The 27,063-nt window shown below is 41.8% G+C and overlaps 1 protein-coding gene across 1 annotated transcript in view; it reads right to left on the bottom strand.

The window, feature by feature from the left end:
• Positions 1 to 27,063, bottom strand: part of LOC126160949 (uncharacterized) — a 292,907-nt gene that overhangs the window by 262,288 nt on the left and 3,556 nt on the right. The window contains exon 2 of the mRNA XM_049916942.1: positions 14,598 to 14,725. Coding sequence (XP_049772899.1) covers positions 14,598 to 14,725 — 128 coding nt within the window. The remainder of the gene's footprint in view (positions 1 to 14,597; positions 14,726 to 27,063) is intronic.

Genomic DNA, 27,063 nt, shown 5'->3' on the forward strand with positions numbered 1-27,063 from the left:
TCCTCCTTAAAAATTCCTACTCAGTCCCACCAATGACGAAAATGCCTCCATTACAATGATCAGCTTACTGAAGATCGTAAAAAACCACCTCCTATCCAAACTGCAAAGCCTTCGTTTTCTTAAACAATGCCCTAACCTCCTCCTATCTGTAACACCTCCCCCCCCCCCTCGATGCAAAACTAAGCTGCAACCTACCAAACCTGAGCTCACTGTCCCACTCTGTTCCACTGATACTCGCACTCACCCCAACAATTCCCCTGTCCAACACCCACTGCTGAAGATGTTATCAAATTATCCTCCAAAGCATTCATCCATTCCAACATCCATGTACTCTCTAACAAATCTCCCTTTTTGCCCACTCCATCTCAACAACGAAGCTACCTACTCCCAGAACCAGGTTCACTTTCCCTTCACCTTCCTCTATGCCCTTGTCTAAAACCTCAGCAGACCCCCTTCCCCCAAACAAACCATTCTAATGGTGTGACAGCACTACAAAAGCCTGTACCACTATATCTCCTCCCTCCCCACTAATAAAAATCTTTTAATGCATGCCCTGTTTGAAGACAAAATCCATACCTTTATTCTCCTTGAAATGTTCCTTCAGTCATTACACTGTCCAGACCTCTCTCTGTATCATCCACTGCACAGATAACCACCTTCCTCTGGTCAGAGATGGAGTTTCAATTGGCCACCACAAGAACATCCCAGTTCAGTCACAACCCTTATATAATAATCCTACCAAACGTCTTATGCTTGCCCTATTTTTCGGAAGACTAACCATTACCTGTGCCACCATCTACATCTGACCTATTCATCCTATCCCCTATGACATCGTCACTCATTTTCCACTTACATCATGGCACTGATCTCAAAATTAGTAGTAAATCACCTGGAGGACTCCAGAGGTGGCATCAGTTTTCTGACTCCCTGCAGGGTGTTATTGTTCCCATCTCACACCACACCCATCCTGAAAGCAAAACCACCCCCTATGTCGTCCTAGCATCTCCCAAATTCTTTGGACGCCTCACTGCAGAAGTCTATAATATGATTGGAAGTGAATGTCTACCTGTATTCCTCATCATCTCTCACACAGAATCTCATCCTTGTGCAGCCCATCCCAACCTCCATCCAAAAGTTATCTAAGACTGCTCACACATCTACTGGAATGCCTAGTGGGAATCCATAGAAACCCAAATTGGAAGTTGCTTCCTGACCTTGTAACACCAAAGCTTAGACACTACATACCTTTTGTTGATTCATTTAGCTTTCTATTTTGTTCAACATCCCATTGTTGAACTTCTGTAATTGGCATACGATTAATTCGATACTGCAATAAAGTGTAATCTCTGTAATATGCACAATATGAGCAAATGATCTTTTGTCTTCCTCATATAATCCCTTTGGTTATCTTTAAAATTAAATAATTTTGTGTAGAACTACCAATATATGCAAATGTTCTGTTTTATTTAAAACGTTTGTTTGCTGTTATGTAAATTGCTGATCCTCACTTAGGGTTCTTAGTTATTTTGTATGTAAAAGGTGTTGTGCTTCCCCTTGGGATCGGAAGCATGCCGCGCGCGCAATTGGTAGCTGGCCTAGGTAGAAAAGGTGGAATTGAGAGTCAGTCAACTGCTCATGTAAAAGTTGTGTATTGTGCTGGTGCGGAGAGAGGCTTTCTGTGCTGCTTTCCAATGCCTCGGATGGATAGATGGATAAAGAGCTGTAACTATTCTGGAACTGATATCTATCATTGCCACCAACAAATGAGAGAGTCCAGCAATTCTACCTGCAAATCCACCTACCAACATGCAATCGCCACCACATTGCGCAATCACTGAAAAGGAACTAAGGAATAGTAGAAATGTATGATGAAGGATCATCTCATTGGATACTTTAGTGTACACAAATATAAGGTAACTTATACTCAAACTCTTATACCTACCTTGATTTTTTATCCCTCTACCACATTTCCACTTAGGGTCTTTCCCATGCTAAAATAATTACCGAGTGTCCTTATTGAAAGAACATTAAAGCCTAGTGTTTTACTAATTAATGCCTCTTGAACATAGTAAAAAAGAAAGTTAAAGTTATTGTGGCAAGAGAGTGAGCTTAAGTCCATGATGCTTGCTGAAAATAATTTTTCTATTAAAACTGATTATTAATGTGTTCTTGCCAACTTCAAAATTAAAAGTTATGAAAACTGAGCTTATAATGTTTAGCTTAGTAATGGTTCACATTGCTGCCTGTTGTAAATCGCAAAAGGTGAGTCAATATCTTACAAATATGTCAATTTTGTGTCTCAGTGTAGTAGAAGTTGAAAACTGCAATTGTGGAAAGTTATGTACTCATGCTTGCTAAGCACTTGTTTCTCTTGTGTATTGAAAGTGCATATTAGTAGTGTAATAGGATCCACAGTTCACCCTTTATGCTCATAATAAATAACAATTAATAGAAAGACCACTATCTATGAAAATAGTACCTTCTTTTGTTCAAAATACAGTGTGAAATTGTTTGTTAGCGAAATACATTTAACTTTCATTCTAAATAGAAAAGTATTAAGCTGAGAGAGACTTAACCTATGACCAGTTCATAGTTTTGCAGTGAACTACATTTACAATTTTTTGTCAGATAGGAAAATGTTTGAAAAGTAATATTGAACCTATGCCTATTTTATGATTCTACAGTGAGTATTGATAGATTAGATTAGTACTTGTTCCATAGATCATGAATACGACACTTCGTAATAATGTGGAACATGTCAGGTTAATAAAAGATATTACATTAGACAAAATAGTACATGTCACTCAATATTTTTAATTTTTTATTTTATTTTGTTTTTTTTTTTTTAATTTTTATTTATGATTCTACAGTGAATATTGATAGTAATATTATTGAGACCATTCAGTCTGACCAAGCCTTGAAGGCAAAAGTGTATGTTATTTTCTGTTACCATTATGCAAATAGCCATGTTCTCTTATATCTGTTAGAACTTTCTTTAACGTGAACATATGCAGGTGCCAGAGTTCATTGCACAATCGTGTGACAAAGTATAGGCTGTGACTGCCCATTGAAGTTACTTATTTTCAGTTTCTTGAACAAGTATGTCAATCATTCTAATGCTTAATTAGGCAGGCGACCAGTTTCTTTCTTCTTTCAACAGTGTAGATAGGTAAAATATTTTGTATTACTGTTTAAATATTTACGTAATTCTGACTTGCACTTCCGATAAGCCACCTTCGTTAGGTACAACACAGTCAACATAACAAAATTCGTCTATGCTTCTTTATACGGCAATTGCCTTAATAAAAATGATTTCATTCATCCGAACCCCCTCCTGTTTTGTGGTTAAGGTATAACAGTGGCAGGCGGTAGTGTTATAACCTTCCAGCAACCTCACAGTTTCCCTCATGTCACAGCCTTTCTTCAGCAGACCACATCAAACGCTATATCCACCCACATTCCTACGAAGACTGTATACCCTCTCCACCCCCCCCCCCCAATCCCCACACAAGGCCTACTACTCCTCCAAGAATACTGCTGCATGTACTGTTTTTTGGTGCAGACACATTACAGGAATACACTCACACATCACTGGCAAATACAGGGACACACCAGGAATTCATTAAATGAAAAAAAAGTCCCTGGGACTTGCACCAGACTCAACACTCCACTCTCCATTAACTCTCCCAAGTTCTCCAAAGCATTCCATCAAGTCACAGACACTAATCCCATATCTCACTACCTGCTACTCCAGAATAACAATCTCTTAGCTGACCACCTGAGCAGATCTAACCATTTTGCATCCTATCACCTTGACTAATCACTTTCCCCCAAACATCCACAAATGTAAAAATACCGTTGTCCCACCCATTGTTCCCAGCTTCCAGTACTTGAATAACATACAGCAAATGGAATTAAATACACCAGTTACAGCACATGACATAAATCAACTACTCCACAAAAAACACACCACATCCCCGAGTCAAGACTGCATAACTTATTGACACCTTAAATAATACCCCTTCTCCCTTGTAGTCACCCCTCCAGTCCTTTACACCACTATCCCCTCTACAGCTTACAATACTCAACAATTGAAAACATCCCAAATCCTGTTTTTCCTCAAACCACACAAACCTCTTCCTACCACCTCACCTGCCTAATCTTAGCGTTTAGCAAGGTCTTCAAATCCATTCTCTCCAGACATATCTATCAACACCTGAACCAAAACCATCTCCTACCCCTTAACTAGTATGGCTTCTGCCCCAACTTATCCTCTGGTAACCAGCTCTTGCACTCATCCATCTCTCATCCCACTGACTCTGCTCACATAAATCTGCTATTTTTGTCTCCCTCGACGTAGAAAAAGCCTGTGACCGTGTTGGCATTCCAGTCTTCTTTTCAAAATCCAGACATATAGTTTTCCAATTAATTATGACCACTTTACATCCTTCTCATCTACTCGCCCCTCATTTAATCTGTATTAACAATATCAATTCCCATATATTCCATCCTAGTGCAGGAGTACCCTAGAGTCCCATCCTCTCTCCTCTCCATTATCTCTTCTACATTGCTGATATGCCCAAACCACCCTCACCAGATCGCCTCCTTGAGTGTGTTGGTGATACCACTTTTTCGCCCTCTACCCTACACTCCAGAAATCCCAATGATCCCTCCAAATCCACCTCAATCAGTCTACCTTCTTGTGTATGCAATCGCTCCTCAGGACCAATCCCTCCAAAACCAGGGAATAATTAAAGGACAAAGAACCTACACTTTCCGCCTCCATGACTTCTACCTTACCATTTATGACTGTCCCTTACAGTTAATTAGCCTTCGACCAGCCACTAATGTGGAAACGTCACCTACTAACAATCCAACAGAGCGGTCTCAATAGACTAGAACTACTTACAGCCTGAACTTGAGAATTACATTCCTCCACTATTCTGATCATATAAAAAACCCTGATCTGATCCACCTTCTGGTATATGAATGCTGCATCGATCTCCACCCCACCATAGTTCTGTAAGTCCCTCCAAATCCTTGAAAGTTATGGACTCCACATACGCCTCTCCCACGTGGATCCTCTGCAATCTTATCAAATTCCTACCTCTCCTTATCAACATCGAACATATTTGCATCTCCTGTTCCATCTGCAAACTAGATTCCAATAACACCACTGTCTTCCCTCCGACCACCAACCCTGGTATGCTTCCACCCCTTCACACACTCCATATCCTAATTATCAGTGCAACTTCAACCAACTTGCTCTCCCAAATAACGAGATTTTCCCCTATATTCATCTTTCCTACCAATTTTAATGCTCCTCCGCCTGTGGCACACCACATTGGGGTCTCCTCTCTGCTTTTCCCTCTCCATCCATCCCTATCTCTTTCCTGTTGTTACCACTAACGTCCCCAAGCACTACAGTACTCTTCAACCTCTCTCTTCCCATTGTCTCTATTCCCCCTATCCACCTCACCTTCTACCTAGCCTCTCCACAGTTTCCTTATGTACCTCTTTACCCACACCCCTCAACCATATGGAACATATACTCTCCTCCAATAATACTTCTCACCTAGACCAAGTCCTTCAGATTTTAAATGAAAGTGCAGTGCTTCCGCGTTTTTTATGAATAGAATTTGAGCTTTTGTGATGTGTTCTTAAAAATGTATTAATTTTCGTTAGTTTGGTTGTCTGTCTATAATTTTAAGTAGAAAATAAGTCACAAAATTTTCCTCATTCTACATTTTTTTTTTCATTCGCTTTGCTGAAGAGCGGAATATTGTTCCATTGACAGTCCACTCAACAGCCCAAATGGGGCAAGTGGGATGAAATAACATTATAGGAAAATAGACATGTTAATGTATTCAATTTAAGAATGATTTCTGTAATAAGTTTTTATTTTTTTAATATTTTATTAATCGTCATCAACTTTAAACTGTCAGAAGATAAATAGATTTTTTACAAGGTTAAATAAAAATCGTTTTGCTTACTTGCATTCAGCTGCGAATATTTTATAGAACTCTACTTTCTAATGAACCTCTTTCTAAGTACTTTGTACAACTATCTGTAGCTTATGTAAGCATCAACGACCTCTAGAATCGCTTTCCAACCCATACCCTCAGATAACCGGTTGAAGCAAGTGTGGCAATTTCGACTGTTATTTTTACATATGACTTTTTGCAGAGGTATGTCGTGTTTATATTATAATTTTTGTCCTTCTTTTAATCCCTTAATGTAGTAGGCAGCAATTTATTTTCTTTTACACTGAAGCACCAAAGGAACTGGTATAGGCATGCATATCAAATACAGAGATATGTAAACAGGCAGATACGGTACTGCAGTCGGCAACGCTTATATAAGACAAATGTCTGGTGCAGTTGCTAGATCGGTTACTACTGCTACAATGGCAGGTTACCAAGATTTAAGTGAGTTTGAACTTGGTGTTATAGTCGGCGCACGAGTGATGGGACATAGCATCTCCGAGATAGCGATGAAGTAGGGATTTTCCCATACGACAATTTCACGAGTGTACCGTGAATATCATGAATACGATAAAACATCAAATCTCCGACATCACTGCAGTCGGAAAAAGATCCTGCAACAACGGGACCAACGACGATTGAAGAGAATCGTTCAGCGTGACAGAAGGGCAACCCCTCCGCAACTACTGCTGCTTTCAGTGCTTGGCCATCAACAAGTGTCAGCGAGCGAACCATTCAACGAAACATAATCGATATGGACTTTAGGAGCTGAAGGCCCACTCGCGTACCCTTGATGACTACACGACACAAATCTTTATGCCTCACCTGGGGGCATCAACACATTGGACAGTTGATGACCAGAACATATTGCTTGGTCAGACGAGTCTAGTTTCAGATTGTAGCGAGGGGATGGAAATGTACGGATGAGGAGACAATCTCATGAATCTGTGGACCCTGCATGTTTGCAGGCGGCTGTTCAAGCTGGTGGAGGCTCTGTAATGGTGTGGGATGTGTGCAGTTGGAGTGATATGGGACCCCTGTTACGTCTAGATACAACTCTGGCAGGTGACAAGCATGCTGTCTGATTACCTGCATCAATTCATGTCGATTGTGCATTCCGACAGACTAGAACAATTCCAGCAGGACAACGTGGGACTCACATGTCCCGAATTGACACAGAGTATCTCCAGGAACACTCGTTTCAGTTTAAACACTTCCGATGGCCACAAAACTCCCCAGACATGAACATTATTGAGCATATCTAGGATGACTTGCCACATGCTGTTCAGAAGAGATCTCCACCTCCTCGTACTCTTAAGGATTTTTGGACAGCCCTGGAGGATTCATGGTTTCAGTTTCCTCCAGCACTACTTCAGACATTAGTCGAGTCCACGCCATGTCGTCGTGGCACTGCTGCGATATTAGTCAGGTGTACCAGTTTCTTTTTCTCTTGGGTGTACTTCTGTTGTATGTTCTGAAGATGGCAACTGTCTTCAAAAAACTTTGCGATTAAGACAATTAAATAAAAAATTATGTACATCATATGATCGCTCTCCAAACTGTCATTTTATGGCAAATTGTATTCAAAGTCGTAAGTGACGTAGTCAGCCCTTTTTTAATTGGTGTTTCAAAGTTGTAATTCCAATGATGACTACACTTACAGACTTAGACAAGGGTAGTGTAAATGAACACAGCTTAGGTCGCGTCATTGCGTCAGCTCTCTACCTGCTGATGGCAAGTCAGATAATGTTCATTATCTGGTTGCGAACTTTCCCAGTGCCGTATTAAATCGTCGCTAATGGCCTTCTGGTTGCGACTTCGGGGACAGATTTATATTGTCTAGGAGAATATCTTACAACTTCATACCAAGCAAATTCATAAATGCTTTGGCATTTCGATTCCAAGACCCGAATCAGAGAAGAAGTGTTATTGTGATTTATTATGGGAGTCCCTTTGTAACTGAACGTTTATCGCCAGTCGGAATTAGAGTCTCTCGTATAGGCTGCTGGAATTCTGCTGTGCAGGAATAAGAGTTTTGTATATTTCTTGTGGGTAATGTACACAAAACAAATTGGAAGACATAGAGCCAAAGCAGTATATTATTATTTCATAAATGTGGTGTGTTATCTATTTGATGTTTTACCATGTTCTGCTGAAGTAGTTTTGTGTTATTGCAATGCTTAATCAGATATGACAAATGGAAGTCCAGTGTATGAATTCCTGGATGACTGATAAGGGCAGGTAAGGTTAGCAGGTTGAGGAAGTGCAGTTTGACTTCAAACACACAGAGCAAAAATGTAGACCTCTGGTATCACTCGGTCATATGGAGAGCACCAAAAAAATATTGCATGGAGAGTGCATTTCGCAGCGTTGGAAGAAATTATTCAAAAATCTGAAATTGCGGAAGCTAACTTGAACTTGAGAAACACAAAGTTCAGTCTGCAGGAAACAAAACTCTTTGGTCATGTAATTACACCGTAAGGTATAAAAGCAAACAGGGACAATCTGGAGGCGGTATACAGTTTTCCGATATCTAGTTGCCAGAAGAAACTTGGAAATTTTCAACGTTTGTGCGACTTGTATTGCCAAGTGCTAAAAAACGAGTCCTTCCACAACCTAGTTAACAGACGTAGCATGTGGTCCTGTAGGAAAGATTGTGAGGAAACATTTCGATGGATTAAAACAACGATAATCAACACAGTGGTATTGTTACACACAGGTCTTCACAAAATTTTTTATTTAGCCTTCGATGAATCTGATTACAACATGGGAAACACCTGTGTCAGATCGACGAAGAAGAAGAGTGCGGTAACGACTGCTTTTTGGAGCAGAATGTTAAACTATGGATAAAAATATCCTGTGACAGAGAAGTGAGCAGTGGCGGTACCGTACACATTCACGAAATTCTGCCGACATCTAGCCCGTTAGAAATCTGTAGTGGTAACACACCACTGACCTTGGTTCTCCCTGTTAGTAAGTAAATTGTGACATGGGAAATTATCACGATGGACCTTAGCTCTGCAAGAGTTCGGTTTCGAGATTCAGTGCGTATCATGTGAACAAAATGTGGTTCGTGTGGTAGTCTTGCGCTTGCTGGAGTGCCTGGAAACATCAGAAGCACAGCTGGTGACACCAGAAGACAGGATACTCCTCGTGAACGTCGTGGCGCACAAATGACCAGCTCGCAAGAAGCTGAGAAACATACACTGTGAACAAAATGCAGAGGGAGCAGGCAAACAGTTTCAGCGCTTTGTTGGACGTTATCTGCTTGTAAGCTGTCTTCCTTTGAAATATATGTTTCCCTTCAAATCGCATGCATTCTAGTATTACCAGAAGAATGGTGTGAGACCTTATTTACTGAGTGAATGATCTCATTTAAGAGCAAAGATATTTTTGGCTCTTGTAGATAGAAATTCCTATGTAGGATCTGGATAAACACCTCTAGTTCTTTAGTTTTAATAACGTTATGACTCCACGATAAAATAATTGCGTTGAAAGTAGGTAAATTTGTGTGACTGACGTCTCTGAATTTTATTCTCTGTACAGTTCTTTGGAAGTGAAACTATCACAGTCACCAATGCTATAACCGTCTGCGACGACGATGTGGAGCCGACACAGCTGCCGGAGATGCACCCCCCCCCCCCCCCCCCCAGCCTCTGCAAGCGGAGCTGTAGGCGGAGGCCGCGGGAACAGCAGCGCCCGCAGGGTATCTGTTCCGGTCGGCTTCCTTCCATTTGTGTTCTTCTTCCAAACTTGCATCTGTTTGTGTTAACCGTATTGTACTGCGTCAGTGTATTTCGCCAAATACATTGTGCTTATAACTGCAGACTGCAACAGTGGCGACGAGTATATTTGAACTGTCAGTGCGTCGACATATCAGGCAATATGGACCCAGAATTTACTTAGCAGTGACTTCCACAACGGCAGGAACAGCAAACACAACTACTGGAACACCAGCAGCAGCAACTGTCCTTACCACAGCAGTATTAACACCGTTGCTGCCAGAAACGTGACAACATCGACATTTCCCCCGTTTCCCTGATTGCTCGACGGCGCTGAAGATTTGGAAACGCACCTAAAGCATCATTTCACAGTGTACGATGCAACTGATTCTTATCGAAAACGATCTTTTTATTTCGGGGTCTTCGCATAGTGTGTTGGTGTTGCACCATAAGTTGTTCCTCACGATAAATCCTAATAGTTTGTCTTTTGCTGAACTTTTTAAACTATTGTCACATGTTTACTGGTGTAATTCCCGAGTGGCGCAAATTAGATTGGAATTTTACCGGCATTTTAAATTTCAATCAGAATCGTACAAGCACTGGATCACTGACATTCGGGGTCTTAATGTGTAATGCTTTTTCGTGCTCAGATCGAATATGTCACAAATCGAATGCCGACCCACGACTCGAGAAGGCTGTTCCAATGTTCAAACGGTAAGGAAGTGTGTGCACAGACTTTGCGGTATTCGGACTCTTCCCGAGACGAGGCCCTTAAAACAGCCCAGGCTTTCGAATTCACGCAGGACTGCGGCAGCCGGTGGGGGGCTCGGCGAGGGGGTCCGCCGCCTTGGCTGCGCTGCGCGGCAGCCGCGGCAGTCGTCAGCGCCAGGACTTCACGCCCATTCACCCCCCTCCACAGTAAGGGACAAGTCCCACCTTTTCATCCCCTCTGCAGCTCCTATATATATTCTTTGGGATCTTCCCCTAGAGTGCATAGTCTTCCATTTGGTTTACTGCGTTTGTTTGCACATTATAGTAGCGAGCACTGTTTTACTGCTTTGCAGTATTTGTTTCTTTGCAGTATTTGTATCTTTTAACGTATTTCCTTGGACGTCTTTGTAGTGTACGTGTGCATTGCAGCAGTATTTACGTTTTTTCCACATCTCCTTTGTGACTTTTACAGCATCTGCTTCGTCTTTGTAGTACTATTTTACCGCTGATGCTTCTTCGTTGCAACAGTGTTCTGAAATGAGTGCTTTTAAATGTGAGTTTTTAGGAATCGAGTACAAATACCGCAGGCCTCTGAAGCAGCGCATTTCCACAGCGAACTCACAGAATCTGAGCGAAATGATGACTCCCGTAAAGATAACGAACATTCGTCTACCTATTGGTGGTTCCTACTTACGCGATAAGGATTTTACTTAAAGTAGTTTTTTTTAAAACCTTCATTCACAATTCTTTACAATTATATTTATATGTAAAGTAGTTTACAACACCATCAGCAAAATTTTCGTGGGGAACGGCAACAGAAACGTGTGCATTTGAAACTGATTCTAAAAAGTGCTGGGTGGATTCTTTCCAAACCGAACATAACTTATGTGTGAAATCACAAGACCTAGAATTATTCAGTGAAGATAAATTTTTCAAAGTCTAAAGGAGAAACAGATCGTGTTACACATTCCAATCATTGCTAAAACCACACTAGTCTTAACGTATTTTTGGAGAGTGTACCAATAATGATATTTGGCATCCTCAAACAAAAGTCATCATTTAACTGGGTTTTAACTTATTTCAAAACATTTGAGAAAGATTTGAATTTTAGGTGAAGCTAGGAACATGCGTTTATCCCTTAGAAATAGTCAGTTTGTTTCACTGTAGTAAACACTGAAAATCTTTTAATCATCTATAACAGAGTTAACAGAATGAAATCATTAATAACTATTGCACTGTACCATTACTGTTGAGCATATCACACTAACAAAGTCAACTGAAAATTTGAACAATCCAATTGTATGTCACCTACATCTTGTTCACACATTTGCTTTATTCCAATGTGTTAAGTAGTTACAAGAATTTTACTGAGTCAATAAAAGTATGTCATTATAGAATTTATTGTGTTTATCACCTTGCTCATTTCACATACTTGTAAATTAGCCACTGTGCTGGAGATTTGAGGTGGAGCCATTAATCAGGATTACTAAACATTTGGATGTCATTGAAGTATTTTAATAACTGTAAATTTACTAATATATACTACAACATACAAACCTTTTAGTTTGACACTAAGAAGCTGCTCGTTTTTGGCACTTGGAATATCACGACAAAGCCCTTTGAGAGAAAGTGGCAATACTTGTGACGTTTGCGTCTGTTAGTTACAATAAATTTCAGAAACTGTGAAATATATAATCATGACAAGTTACTATGTGATTCACGTAGACTTCCCACCCCCACCGACATTCAAATTCCAAGGTAGTATTTATATTGCTACAATAAACTTTCAGCACACTTAAAAATTAGAATTTTGAACTCATATAAATTTAAAACAAGGCAAAAGTAATAAATTGGTAGCCACCTTCTAAAGTTATGGTCTGTAGAAGACACTCTTAATCCCCAGTTGCAATGTATGTATCAGAGGAAGAGTATACTCCTGTTGTATGTATTCACTTGTGCATTTACTGGTATATGTGTACCACCATAGAGCACCTCCCAATAATTCATTAATACCTATAAAATCAGCAACTGTTCCAAAAGTGGTAGTTTCTATAAGAGCAAATGTTGACACAACTTATTTAACTTCCAGAGGATTATTTTAGATCAGATGGGTTGGAAATGGATATTTGGTGAATTCTGTTAGGGATGTGATGAACACACATATTAATGGTTCATTCTATATAAACAACACAAAAAGGATACATTTTCAATTGAAACACCTGATTTTTTTTCACATTTGCTACATTCAGTGCTTGTGGTTAGAGATTAAAAACCAAAAGTCAGTAGACATTTATGACAACTGTGTGGAAAGTTAAAAGTCTGCAAAGTTTGGAAACAAATTAATACATTTCAGGATAAATGACTATTATTATTATTATTATTATTATTATTCTAATCCATGCTCAGCAGTGGAACTTCTATACTGCTGCTGCTACTACTACTACTACCACTACTACTCCTTGGCACTACAGCCCTTGTAGGCCTTTGGCCTCCCAGACAACCTCTGCCCACTCTTCTCTGCTAACTGCCTTGGCTCTCCATCTTCTCACTCCCATTCTATTGAAGTCCTCTTGCTTGCTGTCTAGCCATCTAGTTCTTGGTCTGCCCCTTATACTTACGACATCCACTGGGTTTTCCTTTGAAAACTTTTTTGACTGTGCTGTTCTCCAGCATTCTTCCTACATGTCCCAACCAACACAGTCTATTACTCTTTATTTCAGTCACTATATCTGGTTTGTTGTACAACTCTCAGATCTCCTTATTATTTCTGATTCTCCAAAAATTCCTATCATTCACTGGCCCATAGATTTTCCCAAGTATCTTCCTTTCCCATCTTAGCAACAACTCCTCATCGTTTTGTGTCATAGTCCAGGTGTCCGAACCATTCATACCACAGGTCTAACTACTGTAAGATACACCATCAGCTTCAGATTCCTACTGAGGCTCCTTGCTTTAAACACTTTAACCAGCGCAAAGTAGCTCCAGTTACCAGCTGCAATCCTTGCATGTATTTCTTGTCTCCTAACATTATTCTCAGGGAACCAAGATATTTAAAGCTCTCACAGTGTTCATATTCTTTTCCATTCAAAGTTATGCTTCTTCCTCCTTCACTATATCTTTTCCTAGATGTTAACATATACTTGGTCACTGACTGATTAATGGTCAGCCCCATCTCTGCACCATATCTTCCTACCTTTTCCAGCTTTTCTTCCAGGTCCTGTTTCCTCCTGGATAACAACTCAATATCATCAGCATATGCAAGCTCCTGAGTCACTCTATTAAACAGTGTTCCCCCAGGGTTGTTGCTTTGTGTCTTTCACATTACACTCTCCAAGGCGACATTTAACAGAATTATGGAGAGCAGCAGCAGCAGTAGTGTCTCCACATGCAAAAGCGAGACTGATAAAAGCTTGACCAATTAAGCCCATAAGTGCCGCCTCCTTGTTGAATGGGTGGGGAGGGAGGAATGCTGTAAGTGGTTCGGTAGCAACATTGACCCATCACAGCTGTCAGATATCGACTAGTACTTATAGAACTCATCACTAGTGACACAGCCATGTGCAAGTTTTCACCGCAAGCTCTGGGAAGCAGCCACGCCCCCAGAGTGCATCTCACATCACCTGGTGGCCCCTGAAACCACCGATCCGCTATAAACATGCGCCTGCAGTTCAAAACATCGATTATAATACATTAGCTTTTACTCCAGACTATGTATGGACCCTATTATGGCCAGATCCATTGTATTTGTGAAACTGCGAACTTACGTATGTTTTTATTGTGTGCATCTACTGTGTCGCTTTCTTTCGTCCAAATTGTGATAATTATTGTAGCTTTACCCATCAGCTTTATCCATCAGTTTTAAAAGAATATATCGGTCTCCATTCTGAAAAGAAGAGTACTTCTTAGCAGTATGCTGAGTAATTTGGTATCAACACAGTGATTGTCATCAGTAAGTCTGATTATTTCAAGAACGTATACAATTATCTGGCAGTTTAACTGAAACGAAACGTGAGAGCTCCTTGCATAATCAGTTGCAGCTGAGTTTACAGTAAATTACAAAAACTCGGTGGAGAAAGATGGATGAGACTTTTCTTTACGCCATACACAACAGCACACAAAAATTTATTCAACTATTGCATATTAAATACTGTAATTACGATCGCTGTGTAACAACACTTACCATGTGTTCGAATGCGAGGGGAACGAACACTTGTGAGGTATGCGTCACACCAAGTGAGATCAGGTGCGCAATGTCCTTCGTGTAGTTTGCCAGGTGCTCCAGGTAGACCGAGTAATCAGCCTCGAATTCTGCACAAGAAGACAAATAACATACTAGAGGAGAATCGAGTGGAACAGATTTCTGCAGATGTACAACATTCACTTTCCGCCTCCACCCAGCTCACAGAGCCTATGAAAGCAGATTTTACTTTTTGAAATCAGATCAATTTACACTGTCAGAAATGGTAAGAGTTACAGCGTGGAGAGCTTGGCGGAACGTTACCAAACTCATACACCAGCCGACCGACCAATGAACAAGATCAGTTCCTCTCCACGCAACCAGGAAAACGGCCACAAGATTCAATCCAACGACACACAGAATATTGGCGCCCACAACGACCAACAACACCACAGCTGTCGAACTACACGACGTACTGGACAGCAACAGCATGGCGAGGAAAATGCACTGCCTAAAATTACGTCACCGACCAGGGCAGGTAACCGGAACATCAACGGCCACAAGGCAGAAGATACCACTGGTCAAATTAACAGGGAATAAATTAAGTTAAACTCCACAGGAAGACGCCTGGAATCTTAATCGACTTGAAATACACACGTTGTTGCTCACGGGAATGTCCCAAAAGTGAGAACCAGGATAAAACTAAGAAATGTAAATAGCTGAGGCTTGATACTAGGTTAAGTGAGGACTCAAGTCTGATGTCCAAGATCGGTGGGTGACGAACTTCGCAGCACCTCACACTCCGACCGTGCGTGCCCGCCGCCAGTGGCTCTGGCCCGACTCCGCGCGACGGTGACTTCCTAGCTGTTCCGAGCCAACCGGCCGACTTCCCAGGCAAGGAAACGGTGAAAGGACCAAATATACGTTGGCCGATAAGACAACCGACCGAACGACCAACCAACGGTCGTCCCGCTCCAATCTCCCTCCGTCGGAGAGTTGATGTGTGTCGCAGCGGTCGGCGAGCACTTTCTGTCGACACCTCCCGGCGCTCCGTCCCCGAATCCACTGCTGCTGCATCCCGGCTGCACTGCTGGTCCGTCTCCAACTGACTGCCATACACACGACGACCCGGAAATACTTCCGGTCACTCCAGAGATGGTAAGACAGTGCACTTTTCGATACGCCCGGCTGCTGCCGCTCACGGGCAAGTAAGGCAGGAAGTTAGCGACGCCAGTGAATGACAGAAGAAGACGAGGCGGTAGTAATAGGAAATGACAAACAATAAACGGCATGAACACGAGCCTTGCAAGGCTCAGTTAGTCACTGTATGTAGTTGTGATATGGACACAGACAAGATTCAAGAATTAGTTCATGATGTCCAATCTGGAGTTCTGTGGTTAACAGAAGTCAAATAATTGATTTCTGTTAACCGCAGAACTTCAGATTGGACATCATTGAATATAAGTGCTCTGTTGGTTCCTGTTCAAATGGTTCAAATGGCTCTAAGCACTATGGGACTTAACATCTGAGGTCATCAGTCCCCTAAGACTTAGAGCTACTTAAACCTAACTAACCTAAGGACATCACACACATCCGTGCCTGAGGCAGGATTAGAACCTGCGACCGCAGCAGTTGCGCGGTTGCGGACTGAAGTGCCTAGAAACGCTCGGCCACAGCGGCCGGCTGGTTCCTATAATAAAGTGTACTTTAACCACGCTTGCATTTAGTGTTGTAATGAGAGGAAACCGGCCACCCACCTATCATACCACCCGCTCCTCATCCAGGCAGGAACCACAAAACATTACAAGAGCGCTCAGCCACAACAAGTGGCGCTAAGTCTGATCAACAAGTTTTGTGTGCTTTTCATGTGTTCTCTGTCGCTCCAGGGGAGCTGTCGTTACAGTGATTCTATTTGATAATTTGTTCTTTTTGTTGCGTGTTTTACAGGAGGGGAGCTGCAGAACTAATCTATTTCTCTTTTCAGGTGCTTTGCACATTGCTTTTCTATTTGTCTTTTCATATTTTGCTGTAACTTGTTAGCGTTAGAATGGCTGCCCCACCCCCTTCACCCACAGTTCCTGCGCCTCAGCCAAAGACTGCTCCTGCTCTCTAGAACTAAATCGGGTTTTTCATTTTCAGAACCAACAAATCGCCACATTGCTGTCTATTGTTGCTTGCTGCACAAACTGCTTCGGCTGCCCAACCAAAATTCCACCATTTCAGGACTCGGATGAAAAAGAAGAGCAATGGCTCGAATATCTCATCCAGTTCAACGCCCACTGTCCAGACCCTCGAATTCAAGGTGCTGTGAAATCTTATTATTTCCTGTCTGTCGCGAGAACTCCTGTGTTTCGCTTAGTTCAAAACCTCTTCCTTAGGTCGTCTCCCGACGCACTCTCCTGTGATGAAGTAGTAAGTGCATTAAGTCAGTATAACGAACAGCGGATTCAGGTCGCAGCAGCCAGATTTCAATTCTTTCGCTTTAAGAAAAAGCAGGAACAGACGTTCAGCCAGTGGCCTACCCACACACTTTCACTAGGCAGTGTAAATTCAAGTGTAGTTGTGGCAACTTTTATAGTCACATTGTGAGGTAATGAGCTGTGGCGCCCTGGAAATATTCTATGTTTGGAGTCGGGGCGGCCGCACAGGACGCTCGACAAAGCCGCGGCTCGCTAGCAACCGCGTGGTGCCGCACAGTAGCTGGAGCACGTGGTGCCGAGCGTTAGCCGGGGCCCACGCGTGGTGCGGCTGGGAATTCCATGTTGACACTGTGACGGCGACAGTGCTTTGTGTCGATTAAGGAGAAGTCTCTTGTGGGAGTGTCAAAGATGGCAGACTTTTTTAAACCATAATAGCAGACATTTCACAGTTCGTGTAGAAAAGAAACATGTTCATTACCATTATTTGCACGACGATTCTGATGGTGTAATCAGATTTTCAATATATTTATTACTTTAAAGATAAGTATCTTCCTACGAGGAAGTTATTGTCTGTTCTACAAGATTATGGAATAGGAGGCAAACTTTTGCAAGCAATTAAAGGTCTTTACATGGATAGTCAGGCAGCAGTTAGAGTTGACGGTAAATTGAGTTTATGGTTCAGAGTAGTTTCAGGGGTAAGACAAGGCTGCAACCTGTCTCCACTGTTGTTCATATTATTTATGGATCATATGTTGAAAACAATAGACTGGCTGGATGAGATTAAGATATGTGAACACAAAATAAGCAGTCTTGCATATGCGGATGACTTAGTTGTGATGGCAGATTCGATTGAAAGTTTGCAAAGTAATATTTCAGAGCTAGATCAGAAATGTAAGGACTATGGTATGAAGATTAGCATCTCCAAAACGAAAGTAATGTCAGTGGGAAAGAAATATAAACGGATTGAGTGCCAAATAGGAGGAACAAAGTTAGAACAGGTGGACGGTTTCAAGTACTTAGGATGCATATTCTCACAGGACGGCAACATAGTGAAAGAACTGGAAGCGAGGTGTAGCAAAGCTAATGCAGTGAGCGCTCAGCTACGATTTACTCTCTTCTGCAAGAAGGAAGTCAGTACCAAGACTAAGTTAGCTGTGCACCGTTCAATCTTTCGACCAACTTTGTTGTATGGGAGCGAAAGCTGGGTGGATTCAGGTTACCTTATCGACAAGGTTGAGGTTACGGATATGAAAGTAGGTAGGATGATTGCAGGTACTAGTAGATGGGAACAATGGCAGGAGGGTGTCCACAATGAGGAAATCAAAGAAAAACTGGAAATGAACTCTATAGATGTAGCAGTCAGGGCGAACAGGCTTAGATGGTGGGGTCATGTTACACGCATGGGAGAAGCAAGGTTACCCAAGAGACTCATGGATTCAGCAGTAGAGGGTAGGAGGAGTCGGGGCAGACCGAGGAGAAGGTACCTGGATTCGGTTAAGAATGATTTTGAAGTAATAGGTTTAACATCAGAAGAGGCACCAATGTTAGCACTGAATAGGGGATCATGGAGGAACTGTATAAGGAGGGCTATGCTCCAGACTGAACGCTGAAAGGCATAATCAGTCTTAAATGATGATGATGATGATGATGATGAGATAAGTATCTGACGATAAATTACGCAAGTAACACCCAGCAACGAATTTCCAAAATCTAAACGGTTCATCCCATTTCTCCGATCTACGTGTCTTTAGAAACCTATTAGTGTAAACCTAAATTGGTATGAATTACAGGCATGTAACTTGAACAGTACATAACTTATTGGAGGTCAATGTGGCCAATTAGTATCGATCGTATCAGGACATAAGTACTCCACAGTTACACGAAAAAACGGTAGCAGCATGCTTATAAATATATTGATTCATCTATGTCTTTGTTAATATCCGATATATGCTATTTATGAAGAAACTCGTCAATTATTTACTGTGTTTTAGAAAGCACAGAGACATTAGGCTGCTGGCCTACCTTTTGTTCTATCCCTTTGATATATGTTTATTTGATTTGTTTATGTATCTAATAATGTGTGTTAGAGCGTGTTTATGGTCCAGCCGTAGGAATATTTATTTAATTTCAAGTTATTTAAATGTAAATCCAGTATTTCGTGTGTGTTTAAATATGTTTGTGAGTGTACGTTGGATTGGAGACATGGAGGGAGCGCTCTAGCCAATCACAGCGCTCGTTAATGGTGAGACAGTTGGGAACAGGGGGCAGTTCTGGAGAGGACGGCAGCCGACACGGGAGTGGCACAGGACGGAAAGTGCTGGACGCGGCGGCGCGACGGGCGGGGAGTCGCAGAGAGGCTTGCAGAGTGTGGAGCGGTTTGAGCGTGGTCGCGACAGACAGGAATACCTCGGAGTGCCGACTTGTGGACATGTGAGATTTCCGTGGCTTCTACAGTGAAGACGTAACACGCGTTTCGAAGTGAATATCTCTCGAGCTATATTGTCGTTCGTGCAGTAGGAATCTATTGTTTCCCTGTTATTCAACTTATATTTTCAAAATATCCACGGGTGTGCTGCCGGTCTATAGTGTCCAACGGGCACAATATTTCGGCGATCATACATGTCGCCATCATCAGGTGAACTGACGGACTGAGCTCCTGTGAACGTGCCGGCACGGAGATCCGTACGCTACGGCTGCTCAGAGGGAACTATGGCTGCTCAGTTCCCTCTGAGCAGCCATAGTGTACGGATCTCCATGCCGGCACGTTCACAGGAGCTCAGTCCGTCAGTTCACCTGATGATGGCGACATGTATGATCGCCGAAATATTGTGCCCGTTGGACACTGTAGACCGGCAGCACACCCGTGGATATTTTGATTATCAAATACGCCGGGACAAACTCAAGAATCACAACTTATATTTTATTTAATTGCTGTACCATCGACATCAATAAGTGTTTTGCAGAATTATATCACATTCTCAAAACTTATACTGTCGTACTCATCATTTAAAGTCGTTAAGATAGTACCTGCAGATTTTATTTAATTGCAATCTTTCATTTATAAATTTATATGTTACATTCATAATTCGCAATTGGCAAGTGATAGAAACCTTCTACCATTCGATTCACGTGTGGATTCTTATCGTATACTGTAGACTCAGCAGGATTTGGCCTGTAATGCGGCAACTGCGTATCCCAGTCCCTAGACAACGACACCAGCCAAAACTTTTAATGTTTCACCGTTGAATCAGAGGGTGCGTAGTTTATTTGAACGCCCGCAATTGGGGGCTCGTCTGGGATTTGTACCCTGCAAAGTGGTAATGCCTTTGCTGTCTGTTATTCATCGTACTATGCAAAGTGTAAAAACCTTTGCAAAACCAGTACAGAATTCTGTAGAGTGAACCTCTTAGAAAACACAGTGTGAGATCGGGTTTTTCTTGCGCAAGTAGGTCTCTGGAAATAGTGAAATTACGCAACAGTTTTCACAATTAACACATGCTATCGATAGAGGTCCTAATCTATCACTTTAAAGACAATTTTCGTGGGGGCTCAGAGTGTAAATAATTTGAGTGCAGGGAGCAGTAGCGGTTAGAGCATTTAACGGAAAGCTGTATCGAAGACGGTTGGAACAGGCGGTAACCGGCGGCAGCTACAATTACGTCAGGCGACTTCTCCAGAGGCGGACGGACCATGTCAGCTTCTTCGAGTAGCCCACGGTAGTCTTCAATGTACACTTCCACTACAACCGACGGCAACACCGTGGCAGAGGGAACCATCTCAGATCAGATGCTTGCGCAAATAGAGAGATAGTGCTTGTTTCTGGAGTTTTAGCTCCACTTATCGATCTTGCAATTATAAAATAGTCACCTAGTATTTGTAATTCTGAAAACGGAAGTGAGCAGGTTAGTCCGAAATCAGAGAGCGAAAGTGTACCTAGTAGGAATTGAGGCAAGGAGAATGAATGTGGGGGAAATATGATGTCTCAGCTAATGTAAATGATCCAGGGAATGGCAAATAGTATCAGTGCACTCCGAACAGATATGGGTACATTGCAAACAGGTATGGGCACATTGCAAACAGTTACGGATACAATTCGGACTGATATGGGTACAATGCGAACTGAAATATGTTCCACTGTGAAAGAGGAAGTTGAAAAAATTATGGGTAACCTTGAAAAAGCAATTGATGATACATTAAAATAGATCTTGGGGAAAAAATGGATAAGATACAAACAGAACGTGGGGACAAGCTAAGCGACTGTATAAAAATGCAAGATGCTCACAAAAGCGATGTAAATGTAGCAATTAGTGACATTGCCAATCGTGTGGGTGATGGGGAGAAAGAAATGGGCAAAATTCAAGATAAAATAGAGTCCAGTATCACTAGTGAAAATAAATTTAAGAAACAATTGCGACAGATAAAAAATGATTTAAATTCGTTAGCCTCCCAACAAGCCATGGCGGTTACAAATATCCCTTGGGCAAATACCAGAGCTGTGAAATGTTACACAGATGACGGAAGATATCACCCAGTAAATTTCTTGGCTGCGTGTAGGGACGCTTTTGTTCGCGGCATGTTGGACGAAGCGAAAATAAAATACGTTAAACGGCATTTGGAGGGAGACCCACAGTCTTGGGCAAATGTTAGATGTAGTTAGTGCGAATCGTACGAAGAGTTCGAAAAGTGATTTTTGAACAAATTTTGGAGCGAGGCAAAACAGACGTGGATCCAAAATGAATTCATAAAGGGGCTGAGTTACAGGTACGGTAATGGGACAATGATAGATTTTTGCAAACGCGAACTTGGCAAACTTATGCACGTGAAAAATCCGTTTGGGTTTTAACGGAAATCACTACGTTAAAAAGGCGATAACCTGAAGATTTGCAGTGGGATCTTGTCTGTAGTCCATGTGATTCCGTGGACGAATTTCTAGAGTTTGTGGAGAAGTTAGAGAGGGCTTTGAAGTTCAAACCTCAGAGCAGACCGGGTGGTAGTTATCAAAATGGGAATCCAAATAATCACCACCAGAATAAAAATCGTGAGAGAAATCAAAGGAATTCTCAGGGAGATAGTAGCTGGAATGGCCGAAGAACGGACAGGAGTGATAACTTCCGTGAACGGGATCCGAGTAAAGAACGCAGTTTTGACGGGAGAAATTCGCGCGAAGTGCAGTCGCGTAACAGCCGGTCGGGAAACTGATGTTGGCCACATCTCAGGTCCGAGGATTGCGATCTAAACAGGCGATGAAAAGGACTAGAGATAATGGTAATGGTAGAAATGTTGATAGGTTTGGAGAAAGGCACCAAATATGTAGTATGGAGTATGCTAAAGAGGAAGGCTATATAAGTGGCTCTTCCAATAAAAGCAGGCGCGAACGGCGGAAGCATAGATTGGTGAGAGATTTCAGTAAAAGTAATGGGAATAAATTTGTGGGGTATGATGTAAGTTATGAATGTGTAATGAATGAGTGTGTGAATGGTGATGAATGGAAAGATTCAGTGGTTCAAAAAGAAGTTAAAGAGGAGATGAATTTTGTGAAAGCAAATCTTGTGGAGAGTTCCAAATGTTCAAATGTGTGTGATATCTTATGGGACTTAATTGCTAAGGTCATCAGTCCCTAAGCATACACACTACTTAACCTAAATTATCCTAAGGACACACACACACACACACACACACACACACACCCATGCCCGAGGGAGGACTCGAACCTCCGCCGGGACCAGCCGTACAGTCCATGACTGAAGCGCCCCCTAGACCGCTCGACTAATCCCGCGCGGCATGTGGAGAGTTCTGAAGAGGTATTAGCAAATAGCAGCAATTGCAGTAAGGAAGGTGTCGTAGTAACAAGTATGTGTGAGTCAGCGAAAAGCGTCGATGTTAGTGAAGGAGGCGTAGCTTTGGCCTCGCCAGCTGCAAGTGAGGGTGATTGTGTTTCGGCGGTAAGCGTCGATATTACTAAGGGAGGCGTAGCGTTGGTCTCGCCAGCAGTTGAAGTTGAAACTGTATCGAAGGAGGTAGATGATTCCTGTATAAAGGAACAGAGTAATGATAATTTATGTAGTGATGTAAAAGCTACTGGCATTGATACTTCGGAGGAAGGAATTTGAGCGTTTCTAGTCACGAATGAAGGCGAAACGGAACTTATTGATGAATGTGTGGATCTTTAGACGTTTGTCAGACTGTGAATGTGAGAATGTATGTAAAGTAGGATCGATTGTTAATCTGGATGAAAAGTGTGTAGAAACGGTAGTGTGTGCTGATTTTTGTCCGATCACAGCGGAAGCTAGCAAGTCTGGAAGCCCCAAAATTGTACAACAAGGTAGCAGCAATCTGTGTAATGTATTGGCGGAGGATAAAGTTCTGTATGGTTCACGTAAAGTTAATTGGTCGACTGGGGAAAGTGAGGTTTCTGATGTGAATTTGTAGCGATTTAAACGGTGTATCAATAGATAAGGTTGCTGAGGTGGATATTTATGGTGATGATGGCTTAGGCATCAGCGTATTATTTCAGGAAGATAAAGTGTTTACCGTGAATTGATGTGTAATTTTGCTGAAGCTGCAAGTGTCGATAATTTGGAGGGGGAAAATAGTAAAGTTGTGCATGCTGTGGGTAGTGAACCAGCGAAATGTGTGGAATAAATAACAGAACATTTAGGGAGGACTGAAGTAAATAGTGTGGATGGCGATAGTTTGTGCAATGAAGTTCGTACGGATTGGTATATGAAGGAGGAGTGTGGTTTTTGGATTGGATTGGATTTTTTGGGGGAGGAGACCAGACAGCGAGGTCATCGGTCTCATCGGATTAGGGAAGGACGGGGAAGGAAGTCGGCCGTGCCCTTTCAAAGGAACCATCCCGGCATTTGCCTGGATCGATTTAGTGTGGTTTTTGTGTGACTAATTGGCGTTCGTGCGGTATAAGAGGAACTATGACCCAATGAGGGAGAAATGGTTGCTCATCATCCTAGCGCATTTGCTGCCAGCGATCCTGAAGTGTTCTCACAACATTCCAACATCTGGTTACCTGGAGTCATGAAGACTCTGGACCAAACTAGATGCACGTATAACCGGCAACGTCTCTACAGATCCATTAGACACTATATGAGCCACTGTAAGGCATGTCAGCAATGAAAATACATGCTACAATTACCTCCAGCATATCTCGTACCAATCGCGCCTGCAGCAGCGCCATTACACCAAACTGGAAGTCGACAAATGGGAATCGATGGATAATAGTCTGTACCCTGCATGCAAGCTGTGTCAAATACCGAAGCTCTGTAAATTGCAAAATTCCTCGTAGAAGACGTCATTCTGAAGCACAGACAATCCTGTGTGATGATTTCTGATCGTAAAAAGATATCTAGTCGAGGCTAGTATCAGAAGTAGTTTCATGTTGTGACTTCACCCACAGGATGACAACTGCCTATCATCCACAGAGAGACGCTCCCACGAATGCTTTAATAAGATGTTGGCAGATATGTTCTTAATTTATGCTGATGTGGCGACATTCGCATTCAACAAAGTGAAGCGAGAACGTGAAGCTTCCATAGTAAGAGTTACCTTTGATGCTCATCATAGTGAAGAGAATGTAACAGCTCGACCAGGATGTGAGAATCCATCATCATTGCCTTTCAGAAGACCAGTGACAAGATCTAGAGCCAAGGTGCACTAGTCGGTTCCAATGTGAAGATCTGAAGCAGCATGTTGCTCTTTCTCCATAGAGGGGCCAATGCTACAAATGGACTCTCACTAAATTTTGGGAAAACACAGTGTACATAATTCTCTACAGTAAATGGCCTAACACCATTGATAAATATAAACTCTCTACAGGAATCTGTTGCTAAGGCAGAATATTCAAAATCTCTGGGCGTATACATTTATGAGAAGCTGAATTGGAAAAAAAACACATTCACGATCTGCTGGAAGAGTTAGGTTTAACTACTTATGCTATTAGGGTTATTGCTAATGTTGGTGATTCATTCACTTCTTTCATATGGCATCATATTTTGGAGTAATTCATCATTAAGAGAAAAAGTATTCATTATACAAAAGCATATAATCATAATAATAGCCGGAGCGCGCCCAGGATCACCTTGTAGACATTTACTTAAGGAACTGACGATGTTCGAAGTACCTTCGAAAGACGTATATTCACTAATGAAATTTCTTATTAATAATCCATCCTAATTCAAACGTAATAGCGAAGTGCATAGCTACAACACTAGAAGGATGTATAATCTTCACTGTTCTCTGTTAAATCCAACTTCGACATAAAAGGGGTTGAAGTATGCTGCCACAAATATCTTTGGTCATTTGCCAGATAGCATTAAAAGACTGACAGTTAGCCAACCAATATTTAAAAACCAAATTAAAAGAGTTTCTGAACGGCAACTCCTACTCAATAGACGAATTTCTAGATATAAAGGAGTAACTGTAAAAATAAAATAAAACAAAACAAAAATAGTAAAAAATTAAAACCTGTGTGATGAAGACTTATGTTAAACTGACATGTTCCACATCACTACAAAGTGTCGTGTTCATTATCTACGGAACAAGTATTAATGTAATGTAATGCCAGCACCACTAGCTGGCGTGTTGCCAGTCGCTGGGCCCAATATGACGTATTTATCATTTCTGGAAAGTTCTTGAACTATCTTATTTTTGTAATGTTTCTACATCTGAAATGTTCGATGGTTGCACAGATACTAGCTTTCCGGAATGTTCAAAGTTTGTGTAAATAACTGTGCTCCCCACTAAGAGGATCAGTTCCGTTCTGACTGGATATTAGTGTTCTTAATGAAAATGCTTCAGGGCGTAATGTTGTCTTTCATTAACGACCCAGCTTTCGGATTTGGGTTTCAGTGTGGTTACAACTTGCAAAATTTTAGTCAGTTTCTTTCTTTCGGATTTAGATTTGAGTGTGATTATGATGTGACAATTGTAGTCAGTTTCTACATCATAAAGCTGATTTTACGTAGTAGGAAGCCGTATACAAACACGCCTTAACGCCAAGCGAGCGACTGTGTGGTTACTTATATAGCCTGTCACCTTAACGTAATTTACAACAATGTCTACAGCGAGTGCACAGTCGTTTGCCAACAGCAACAGATGCACTTTCTGTACCAGAACGTGCCCGCACAGTCTCAGATAACATTAATGACTTGCAAGCAACAATGTCACGAGAAGCAGTGGAAGCAGCAGTCATGAGAAGCGGTGCCAGTCAACACGAGCATCAATACCGTAAATGTGCAAGCTGAAATACATACATAAATCTATATATGGGTGGTCTGAAACAGCCTGAAAATCTTGTAAGAGTGTTGCAGGGAAGGATCTATCGAAATAATTCTTAAGGAAGAAGTTCGATACTTTGCACCGTTTGCGAGTTTTACAGCATTGAAGTTATCCAATCAAGTTGTTGCGTGCGCTAATTCTGGCATATGCGCACGATAAAGTGCGGTAATGAATATACATCTTTTGAGTCCACGAGTTACCACTTGTTCAGCTCTCATTACCAGGTAAAATGCGCCTCTTTCGTAAGCATGACCTCGCAAATTGCGATTGTGTTTCAGTATCACTTGTAGAATATTTCAGAACAAATGAAAATTGGTTCCAGGCTGGGACTCAAACCGTGATTTCCCGCTTTTCGCAAGCATTCCCAAAGAAAAATTGTGACAGACTATACAGGGTGTTACAAAAAGGTACGGCCAAGCTTTCAGGAAACATTCCTCACACACAAAGAAAGAAAATATGTTATGTGGACATCTGTCCGGAAACGCTTACTTTCCATGTTAGAGCTCTTTTTATTACTTCTCTTCAAATCACATTAATCATGGAATGGAAACACACAGCAACAGAACGTACCAGCGTGACTTCAAACACTTTGTTACAGGAAATGTTCAAAATGTCCTCCGTTAGCGAGGATACATGCATCCACCCTCCGTCGCATGGAATCCCTGATGCGCTGATGCAGCCCTGGAGAATGGCGTATTGTATCACAGCCGTCCACAATACGCCCACGAAGAGTCTCTACATTTGGTACCGGGGTTGCG

This window comes from Schistocerca cancellata, unplaced genomic scaffold (genome assembly GCF_023864275.1).
Source record: "Schistocerca cancellata isolate TAMUIC-IGC-003103 unplaced genomic scaffold, iqSchCanc2.1 HiC_scaffold_1168, whole genome shotgun sequence".
NCBI lineage: Eukaryota > Metazoa > Arthropoda > Insecta > Orthoptera > Acrididae > Schistocerca > Schistocerca cancellata.